This window comes from Microchirus variegatus, assembly GCF_963457635.1.
Source record: "Microchirus variegatus genome assembly, chromosome: 15".
In the NCBI taxonomy this organism is placed as follows: domain Eukaryota; kingdom Metazoa; phylum Chordata; class Actinopteri; order Pleuronectiformes; family Soleidae; genus Microchirus; species Microchirus variegatus.
This window is the reverse complement of record NC_139816.1, coordinates 26642005-26653701: the sequence shown is the minus strand read 5'-3', so window position 1 is coordinate 26653701 and position 11697 is coordinate 26642005. Positions and strand designations below refer to the sequence as shown.

Here is an 11697-nt window from a genome sequence, read left to right as displayed (position 1 = left end):
ATTCATAGTGCAGAGTTATGGCTCATATTACATATCATATTCTTGGTTGATCAAAACTAGCATATAAGCAGTTTCAGCTTTAACGTGCGACCAGGCCCAGATGGCACAGGTTTTTAATGACAGCACATCAATAACATACAGCCGATTGAAGTGCAAATTATATTTGGTGCCTGAAATCCACTGTACAAATAAAATGTATAAGGTAAAGGGAATTGAGGGTCTTATTTGGTCTTGGTTCTAAATTTAGATTTGTTATGTGCAGCAAGCAGCAGTTTTATCTACGTGTCAAGGTTTCATAAACACTGGTGGTGCACGTATTCTTTTCACGTATTAAAGGTTCAGTGTGTAAAATGTATGTGAAATTGACAAACTAAACATCTTTGAGTTTAGCTGCTTCAGTATAGGTTCTCTAATACACTTGGAACAAAATGTGAGGTGAGTGATATCCAGCTGTGTCAGGGAACTTCCCCAAGAAGTGTTGCAAATTTTTACACACTGGCTTAAACTGCATGGGATGCTGTTGCTTAGACTTAGCCAATTGTATTTTTTTATTTATTTGTTTATTTTATTTATTTATTTTTCAAAAATAAGATCAGTCTTTAGTTACGTTCACATTACCAGCCACATTGTTCAGTTCCAACTCATCATAGATCAGGTGTGACGGCCCACAAAATACTAAATACTCAATGTATATGAAAATCAATTAGGTCTACTTACATACATTAACTTGTTTTTATGGTCAAAAACCTCCTAGTTGCTGTAAACGAGCCAATAGAAATCCTCTTTTCTGACGCTGTTCCCCAGCCGCGATATTTCAGACTCAACTCTCACACCGGGAAGACAGACTGTGTTGTGATTGGCCAGCCAGCGTAGAGCTTTCCCAACTGTCTTGTGATTGGCCAACACCCGGAAGTGACATATTCAGCACACCGCTCTCAGAAGCACAGCTCCCCCCTCTGGAACGGTGGATTCACTGCTACTCATTATCAAAACATTGTTTTAACAGTGTTTAAAAATAGCTTCTTCACGACTCCCCGCCTCAGTCCCTTTTATGACTTTGACCCGGAGTCAGACCCAGAGTCAGAAGACACTGTCGCTCGTGAAACACCTCCACAACGGACGTTATTCTTCTTCTGAGGTTCATTGTACGCAACCGGATGTACCCGGACTAGTGCAGGACCTGAACCTTCAGGGCTTCGTAAACAAGGTAATGACGCAGATACACACTAAAAAACAGCGTTAATTGGAACTTCCAGTCTAGGTCCGCTTTAAAATTTGACATTTCACCAATATAACAATCTCAAATAAGTCATGCTGCTTTCCTTTCTTTGCCACTAGAATGTTTGTGTGGAAACAATACAACATAAACTGTGATATTGTGTGTGTATTAATGTTATAATTTTATCTTGTTGGTGCAGCTTTTTTAACTCTTTCCATCATATGGTTCAGTTTGGAATGGGAAAGACCTGGGTCGGGCTTGCTTTTTAACTGAGAACAGTACTTTATACAGCCATTATATGTCGCAGGACGTCGTACCTGCTTGGTTTGTGGCTGTTTGTCTCAACAAACCATCAAGATCAGTATGAGAATAGACTGCACGAGAAGAGAAGGGTGCAGTAGGTATTATACTATTCCTAATGGAAACCCCCCAAAGAACTTGACAAAACTTGATAGAAACAAGTTTTCTCTGACAGCGACTGAACCGTAACAGCTCAAGACACAAAAGTTGCCTATTGCTCCTTTAAGTACTTGATTAAACTGACGTGTGCAGTTCCCACTGGTGATTAGTCGTTACGTGTACAAAACCTCTCCGGGGATACAAGACGCTAACATCTACAAGTGAATAATTGTTCCAAGTAATCCACATGGGTTTACTCGGAGTTACAGTATCAGTGTGGGAAAGCATCTGGAGGATGTGATCTCTGCATACATCAAAGGGGAAAAAAAATGCAATCTTAGCACCACATTTACGAGAAACTTTATCCACCTCACAAGAGGATGCTCGGTGTCTCTCATCAGGATGTGACTCAGCTGTGTGGAAATGAAATGCAACACGTTCCTGATGCCAACTTCAGAGGTTAAAGGCAAGAATCTGAGCCTGCAGGATTTTCTCCAAGAGCAGGTTGACTGAGGAGTGTGGACATGGAGTGCTTCTCTGATTCCCGCACTGCTCTTCAGCCATGCATTATGCATCACAGGTACATTTGAAGTTGACAAATCAAGTGGGGCGGCAGTTATGGGAGATCAAGGAGCTTCGGCATTTGAGGCAAAAACAACATTCTTCACCACTCCAAAGTGGGGATTCTCCAGAGCAAGCTTAATTACCAACTGCAGGCAAGACATCATTTATAAACCACAGGGCTTTTACTGGAAATCAGAGGAGCTAATAAGTTGCCTGCCCATTCTAGGTCATCACTTTAAGCAGGGGAGCAGACAGCTAGTTAGGTTTATTTTTATATATTTTGTTTTCTTGTTAGTTTCCAACTAAAAGCAGGCTCTTTGCTTTATCCACTGCTGTTTGGTATCATTATCTGTGTCAAGTAGAGTAATTATCTAACAAATGTATAAAAGCGGCTTTCTAATTAAATGCCATGGGCTGTAAGAGATGGAGATAAATTATTTATACTGCTTTGATGAGAGCTGGCTCACTCTAAGGAGTGAACGGTCGGTCGTTTGCAGGATTGAAACCACTGCAGTGGGGTTTTACGGAAACTTTTCGCAGAAAGTGAGTGTTGCGTATAAGAAGAAGGTATATTTGAATGTTTGCAACAGGACTGCGTCAGGTTTCTCCTGAAAATGTCATTCCTCATTTGAAAGTAGGGCGAGGTATTGATTAAAAATGTTTGATACAGTACCTATATCTGGACTTTGATACTGATTACTGAACAATAGTTTTTTCAATATCAATTTAATTAATGCAATTTTTTTTTATTTTTTACTTTACACAGTACAGTAAACTTTAGTTTAGACTGGTCTGAAAATATCTTCTCTCATAGTTGCACTTTAGATCTTCTTGACACACGTTCATTCATTAAGTGCCAGCACAACACACACACACACACACACATGCGTTTTCCTCTTCTAATTTGGGGAATGAGCTCAGTCTGATGAGATTAGGTCCTTTGATACTGAAATTTGACATCTAATTACCACACTTTTTCAATATCTGGTGATACAGAGGAAGTTCGATACCCAGCCCTAAGTTCAATCAATACCACATAAGTATTGAAGTTTGATACCCAACCCTATATTTAAGTCCAGAGGGAGTAAAGGTTTTACAAAGACCGTCTTCTGCATTCTGTTTCTCATTTGTTTTTTTAAGTGACCAATTCAAAATGTCAGAAATGCACCCTTGGTGCTCACACCCTGGCCCTAATCTAATTTGGTCCATTTTACTGGAGGGCAGGGTGAAGCTGAAATGTGGCCATTCAACCTCTCAACAATCTGCAAACCTCCCACAGGCAATAATAAAGGAAGAAAAGGGGGCTTTCACAATAATGAAGCACAACTGAGGAGAATGAACAAATGATACAAAGTTAGCAAGCCAAAGTCAGATAAGAATTTCTTATTATTCCAATAAAAAATACATTCATACAGAAATATAACAATTTTGCAAAACAATTTCAAATAAAAATTTCATAAAGCAAAAACATAACAATTTTACAAAAGTTGTATTTTTTTTTTCTTTTTATACAAAGATTCAGTTGAGAACAAAGAGCCGTGTGTGTGCGTGTGTGTGTGTGTGTGCATGACAGAAGAGATGGGGCAGTGGGATGAAAAAGGATGATGGAAAGTGTAATAGATGCGAGCTAACATGGGGCTAAATCAAGGCTCAATTACCACTTGGAACAGTATTGGCTGCTGTTTTCACAGAATGGATGTTCCTTCTCTTTGCCCACAAAAGGCAATGCCAGCACTCCCCGATCTATCGCAAGCAAGCAGTTTCAAGTTTGTACTCATCGTGTCTCTTTCACCCGCTGATCTGAAATCCATATGTTGTAGCGTGCCACTGTGCAACTTGCCGCAACATCGGATTTCCTACAGCGAGGGCGCTGATCGGGGGTAGGTGACACAGATTGCTGTATTCAGAAGCAGTAATAAAGGAGAATCCCACACTCATTTTTGTCTCCACCTTAAATCCTGTATCCATCCACCTCCAGTAAAACAAAAAATATGATACAAACACCATCGTGTGTGTTTTTATTTTGTCAAATTTCCACGTGCAACGTTCGATGCTTGATCTATATCTCCTCTACCCTCGCTGCTGTGGTTTTCATAATACTGTTGCAGCTTGGCTAAAACAACGCTCCCCAGACAGGTCAATAACCAACCTACACAGTCAGCAGTCTGTGACAGATTCCATGCCAACAAAGCCTTTAGCAATTCATTACTGTGAGGCAGAACAAGGCGAGGCCTGTCTGACTGCAGCCTGTTAATTACAATAAATCTTTAGCTTTTTCTTCGGTCCCACTCGCGGGGACGGAGCGGGGACAGGAGAGGATGGTGTGTTCATGTGGAGGGATACAGATTTAAGGAGCAGCACTGGATGAACTGTGAGAGAAAAGAAAACTGTTAGGTAACCAAGTCTGGTTGTTTTGTACCTTGGAACCGAGTGTGATGGACGTGAGTACATACTACACAGTAGTTAACAGCTTTAATAAATGAATTTAAGTGCTCCACACATACAGCATTTGTCTTTTTTGTCTTTTTTTTTTTTTACATTATTGTGATATACATCAACTGAACTGCCTTTCTGATTCAAAAAAAGGCAAGTGAATGGTAAAAGAGGTTCTTTTTTTTTTGGACATTTACAATTTAACAACACAATTAACCATCGCAATAGACGGTGGCAGCGTCCATTACGGCACAAAAGGGGTGTGAGTTAATGTGTAATTGAGCCTTAATCAAGCTTGTCAAATCACCCATACAACAAATGTGACTTCCCGAGGGGAGCAAAAAAACAAGCGCCACCACAGGGTCAAGTCACTTGCATAAGGCACCATTAAGGTCAACAGTGCATTATTAGATAGAAAAGAAAGTACAAAAAATCAAAATCAGTCCTCAAGGCTTAGGATGAATGAGGAAATGAGCAAGCAAGTGGTGAAATCTCCGGCCAGATGACAAACCCGAGAGGAGGAAGTGGATGATGTCATTAAAAATGAGAGGAAATCATCAAGGCTTTATGTACAATATTGTAACATTTAACCGTTTTTCGCATTTTTAGCTGCACTTTTATTGAAACTATTTGCAGTCCTGATTACAGTGGAAACAGGAAGTGAACAAACCCTAGAACCATGCAACACCTGTCTATGATACTGAAGTTATAGTATAGTTGTGTTATACCTCTAAGCACACAGCTTATACAATTCGACTACAAATGAGCTTTGTAGCGTGTAAAAAAAAAAAGAAGAAAAAAAGAAACCAGGCTACATAACACATTGCACATTTAGTAGCTGCACCAAAAACACCGAAAAAAAATTAAAAAAAAAAAAAAAAAAAAGCTCCTGTCATACAGTGCCATGGGGGCGGACATTGGGGGTAGTTTTTGGTCCTGGGTCACTGACCAGAAGGTGACACGTCAACTCCCTCTCTGTCTCTCTGGTCGAAACCAAGGCCTCCAATCCAAAGAACTGGAGACACCCCCCTCTCTCCCTTAAGTCTGGGTGCCAGACAGAGAGGCAGGAACTTCCTCCCTGCGTCGTCCTCAACTCTGCCACCAGGGAAACACGAGAGGAAAAGTTTCCTGCAGAAACCCATTCAGTCCACAGCAACATTGGTACCAGCCCCGCTTCCTCCATCCACCAATCCACCTCTTCTCCTGCTTCTCCGCGGCGGCTCGGTGTCCAATCTCAGACATTCACAGTGCACACATGCTTTACCTCAGACAGGTTTTTAAAGTACCAGTGTATCTGCTGTCCGGGAGATGTCCCCAAAACATCATGCACCATACATACAAATCATTCACTCCATTTGTGTGTCTTTTTTTTTTTTTTTTGTCTTTTTTGTGTGAGTTTAAGTCCTTCTAAAATGGAATCTAATTCTTCCCCATCTATGATTTTGTCCTCTTGTTGCAACAGACAACCTTCAGAGCGCCTTTCTCCAAAGAGAGGTCCCGGAGGCACTGGGTTTCAGTATGGTGCAAAACGGCATGCTTTGGCTGGAACACACTCCCGCTACTCTGCTCTGGGACAGTTCAACCAAGAGACACGTCGGGAGACGGCGTTTGTTTTTTTTTCTTCTTTAAAAGAAAAAAAAAAGAAAGGAAAAAAAGAACACGTTCACCCTTCGCTGCATTGCTCGGTTGGTGCTCGCCCCTGCTCTAGATGTGCCTCTTCATGTGAAGAGCCAGATGGTCAGACCTGGAGAAACATCTGGGGACAGAGAGTGGAAGAGGGCAGGAAGTCAGACATGATGCACTGAGCGAAATAAGCTTTTTGTTGAATTTATTTTAAACACAGATGCCTCAAAAAAAGGCAGATGGGGGACTTGTGCAACTGAAGCAACAAACTGAGCACAATCTCAGCAGCCATTTTGACATGTTTGCGTAGGAAGAGCCAATTCCTAATTAATGATGCTTCTGTTCGATTTATATATGTCAGGACAGTGTGAGAGTGAGCCATGCACCCCTGAAACTAAGGAAACTAAATGGAACTCAGCCATGTCTTATTTAATTATTTACACCAGTGCTGTTCCTTATGTGGCCTGTCAAAATGCCTGCGGTGCACGACTTCATCACGTCCACTTTTGACTTGTAACTGTCGATTGATTGACTTTCAATTTTAATTGTTTTGCTCGACGGCTTTTTTCGTGCTTTTTTGTCATTGAAAATAAAGCTTTTCTTGAATCAGTTCCCAGAGTCTTAATTGAAAACACCCGACTGATAATGTATTTGTTATGGCCAAAAATGACAAGTCAGGCAACAAATCAGTTTTTTTCACTTCCTGAGATACACATCAACCTGGACATTTAAAAGGAAAATTAAACATAACTTGTGGTCACTATTGGTGTCTAATAAGGTTAAATGCAGATGCAAAATTGAATGTGCAAATATGACTATAATCCAAATCAAATATCAGACTTCTGTGAAACCTGATATGGTGTATAGGTCAATATTAACTGTCTCCACAAAAGCCATATTTAAAAGAGACAAATGTGTTATCATGAAACTGGGTGGTACGTTTGACAACGGTGACACAGTTCCAAAGCATATTTGGCATTTCAGTACATGATCATATGCTTCCTGAATGAAGAGGCATTGGTGTGTGGGTGTGTTCACGGTCCTTGTTGATGTACTACATGTCAGCCTTACCTGTCACAGTGACTGCATTTAAATGGCTTTGCCCCAGTGTGCTTCCTGAAGTGTCTGGTCAACTCGTCGCTTCGTGCAAAACGCCACTCGCAGCCCTCCCATGAACACCTGTATGGTTTCTCACCTACGGTGGAAAAATGGGAGATGAGTGAGAATGAGTTGAGCCTAACATTAAACAAACACACACACGCACACACACACACACCATGTTTATTGCAGAGGCTGATGATTGGTCAGGCCCCACACTGTTGTCATTTAAATAAATTCAAATCAATCACCCTCGGGGCCAGGCCACATGACACGAGTGCCGACAGGTCATTCAAGACCCGGATTCTGCTAAACCTGTTCGACCACTAGCTCTATTTATGAACCATGCTAAGAATGCTAACAGCAATGCAGCGTGGCTACAAACATGCCATACACACATGCATGTTTTCACTAAAACAAAACACGTGCAAATTTACGCCTCTAAACAAAAACAAGAAAAACACTCAAATGACCATTCAGAGGCCTCCCACTCAGGGGCCCCCTTGCCCCCCCCCCCAACAACCATTCACCCCATTCCCATGGTGAAACTCAATCTGTTTTGAAGTCCTTTTATCTGCCATGTGCAACCCCTCCCCCTCCCTCTCTCTCTCCCCTCCCTCGCTTGCTCACTCACTCACTCACTGGCTCAGTGAGTCACATTCCAGAAAGATTAGGTCACAGTTTAGGTATCCAGCCATGCAGAGCTAATACGCACAAACCCTCCAGCTGAGGACATCGAGCAACGTGGGCCTTTAATTACATTACAAAATGCATGGACAATACATTTACCATGACAGAACCACTTCACTGCTCAATAAAAACGCAAATTCTTCAACTTTCATGCATGAACTTAAAGAAAAACGACTTTAAGTTCCTATTTCAGCTCAGACATTCCACACATACGGTGTCCGATCTCACCTGTATGAGTGCGCTGGTGTGCTTTGAGGTGGGAGCTCTTCGTGTAAACCTTGCGACAACCGTTGAAGTGACACCTGTGTACGCGCCTCCTGCCGTCCGGGGACGCGTCCCCGCAGGTGAGTCCCGTCTTGTCCACAGTCTTAACCACACCGCCGCTCCTGATTTTGACCGGCAAGTGCAACTCGCCGTGTGTGGCGGCCCAGCCATTCGTGACGGCACCGGGTTCAGAGTTGGCTTCCGGCGAGGACGGGGGAGTGCTAATCACGGAGGGGCTAAAAGGTCCAGAGCCAACCAAGACAGAGCCCAGGGGATTGGAGGTAAAGCTGTGTGTGGGTGAGAGCTCCTCGGAACTGTCGGAGGCCTCGCTGCTGGCGTCTGAATTCACACTGTTGGTATCCAAGATTTGGCTATCCTGATTGTCCTCATCGTGGGCTGTGGGCAACTTTGGGTCGGACTCGGCCTTGGCCTTGTCCCCACAGGCCAAGATCAGCTTGCTCCAGAGGTCCTCCTGACTGTCGAACTTGAGATCGGAGGTGGAGACGTAAGGCTCGCTCTGCAGGTAGCGCTCCAACTCCAAGCATGTCTGGTGGAATGAAAACATGAGAGTGAGAACTGATGAACTGCACACCTGACGAGGAGATTCATTTAGAGCACATATTCCCTTGTACATATTCACTTTCTCTTTCAAAAGCAAAAATAATTGCTGATTTTATCTTCTATTATGTAACTTTTTCACTATTTTTGATTCTTCACAAATAGACAGTGCACGTTTGCACAAAAATCAAGCGTCATCTCGCTCACTGTATCAATGTACCTGCCATCTCAGATTGACCTGCTGTCATTTGACCCCCCGTTTACTTCCTTTCACCCCCAAACTGAGTGCAGCCCGACCACTGAGCATGCACTCTCATTTCAGCACTCAACCAATTTGAGAGTCCTTTTAAGGGAAGCCGCTCGACTTCCTCCTCCACCATGAGCCATTCAGCTGCCTTTCCTCATTGCGTACCACTGACATGCAATCACATCCTTCCTTAGTGTCCGCCACTCAACAATGGAAAAAAAAAAGAAGAAGAAGCTCCAGTTCACTACAGATGGCTGTTCAAAGTTGAAAAGGAAGAGGTTGCTTGGACACAGGCAGATGTGGAATAAATATCGTCCTCTGGGCTCCATGAGCAGCAGACACAGCAGCAGACACAGCAGCAGCAGCAGCAGCAGCAGCAGCAGCAGCAGCAGCAGCAGCAGCAGCAGCATGCTTCCAGCTGTGCTTGTTGTAGCATGGCTGACATTTGGTGGCATCATGTCGAGGAGCCCATTCAAATCACATGGTGAAGCAGAATGGATTTATTTAAAACATAATAAACAACACGGAACAGAAACAAGACAGACAGACAGAGAGAAAGTGGAAATAGTGTTGCATTAAGAGTTGATGTTATGGAAACAAACAAACACACACACACACACACACACATATAAATGACATCATGTATAATATGTACATATATAAATATAATACATGATGTGATTTCCTCATGAGCTGTGGGGAGATCCTGAGCAAACACCGCCTCTTTTTGAGTTTGAACCACTAAATTTAAACTCTTACTTCCTGCTTTATTTGAGCAGCAGCGCGCACTGGAGGTGAAAACAGCTCTGGTGTCCTGAAAGCACCAGCGAAGAGAAGAAGAAGAAGAAAAAGAAGAAGAAGATGATGAGAGATCATGCTGAAAATACAGCAGCATGCTTCATCTCACACTGTCTCTCTCTCTCTCTCTCTCCTTCTCCATTCATCTTAGCGCAGAGGCAGAGCTGTGACTTCCAGCTGTCAGACTGACACACTGATCCACTTCAGTCTGACAAAAACTTCACAAAACCGCGCTGATAATGCATCATGTACCTGAGATCACAACTCTTACATTATGGTATTATTATGTAATAGCAACTTCCCAGTGACCGTGTTAAAGCAACAAAAAAAAGAAAAAGAAAACAGTTCCGCTTTGATGCACAAACTAAAACCTGTAGAGAGACTTAAGAGAAGAACCAGCTGATATTCACCTGCTGCCAGTACTCCTCCAGTGACGGTAAAGCCGAGAAATAGCCCGTGTCGTGAACTATCTGAAGTTCTTGAAAGATGCTGCACATCGGTAGAACATCCATTTTCCCGATTAAAAAGCTGCACTAGAGATGTTCTGATATAGTGTATGTGAATATGTCAGTTTTTAAACCTCCTCAGTGGAAGAAGAAGAAGAATAAGCGCGATCCTCCTGCGACGCAACTGAACAGGCGACTGTGTTTGAGCAGCAGCAGCAGGAGACGAAAAGCCTTCGGTCCGCGTCCGTCAGTCCGTCAGTCCCCCCTCCTCTACCTCTTCCTCTTCCTCTTCCTCTTCGTCTTCCTCTTCTTCTTCTCTCGCTCTGTGTATTTGCAAACACCGTCACAGGACTGGATGAGGAACAACTGCGCTCTGCAAACTTCCCTATTCAAACCTCACTGTCCTCCCTCCTCCTCCCTCCTGTCCAAGCTCCTCCTCCCTCCTCGCGGCAGCGTTACGCCTGCGAAACCGCGACCAATCAGAGACGAGCAGCGTAAGGGTTTGCAAATGATATCACAGGCGACCAATCAGGGCCCGGCTCTCGCTTAATTTGCTTCCTTCACGGTTTTAATTGGCGCGTTTGCTCTCAGTGGCTCGCCGCTGATTGGCTGTTTATTTATAGCCGTGTATATAAGCGACTGATGAGCTGAGTTTCTGCACAGTCTTCATGTTTGACCACAGACAGCGCTTGTGAGCCGACAGTGTTCGCTCTCTGCTCTGGAAAACATGTGTGCCGACACCAGGATGAAGTAACTTTCTTCTTTTATCATAAAATGAAATGAAAAAAAATGCCACACAAAAATAAAACACTGACACACAAAGAATATATATTTTTATAAGAGCGTCACACTTTGTTGATACAAACTAGGACAAACATCATCTAAGAGTCATAAACAGCATCATGTTACGTACGTGTTTTACATAATACTATACAATACAGAAAAGCTCTCCAACAGATTTTTTAAACCTATTTTAAAAATATATTTTTTTTATAAAACGACTTAAAAAAGTTATTTTGTTCCACACATTACTTTTTTGAAGGCCTGTTTCATCATCATATTTAGAATTTTGTTTATGCATTAGTTTCTATTTGAAATATATTATTGTATTGCAGGGCAGACAAATATTTGAGAGAAGGAGCATATAAGTGAAGCTATTTTCTGTATCAATTATTATTATCATTATAATTATTATTAATTATAATAATAACAAACTGTTTTATCGGACGGATTTAAAAAATAAAAAATAAAATCAGCTAAACCTCTCAAAACAGCATCATATTAACCATCAGTTGCTCTGACTTAAAAAAAACAAAAAACTCAAGAGGTTGAGTTTTTTTTCAACAAAGAGGTTGAAA

The 11697-nt window shown here is 42.3% G+C and overlaps 1 protein-coding gene across 1 annotated transcript; it reads right to left on the bottom strand.

Moving 5' to 3' along the window:
* Positions 1-3556: 3556 nt before the first annotated feature.
* On the bottom strand, positions 3557-10622 carry klf6a (Kruppel like factor 6a). Its single transcript, XM_083901937.1, has 4 exons — positions 10304-10622; positions 8255-8837; positions 7310-7433; positions 3557-6371 (listed from the first exon to the last, which is right to left on the bottom strand). The coding sequence occupies exons 1-4, from the start codon at positions 10403-10405 to the stop codon at positions 6320-6322; spliced, it is 861 nt and encodes a 286-aa protein (XP_083758063.1). The 5' UTR covers positions 10406-10622; the 3' UTR covers positions 3557-6319.
* Positions 10623-11697: the final 1075 nt, after the last annotated feature.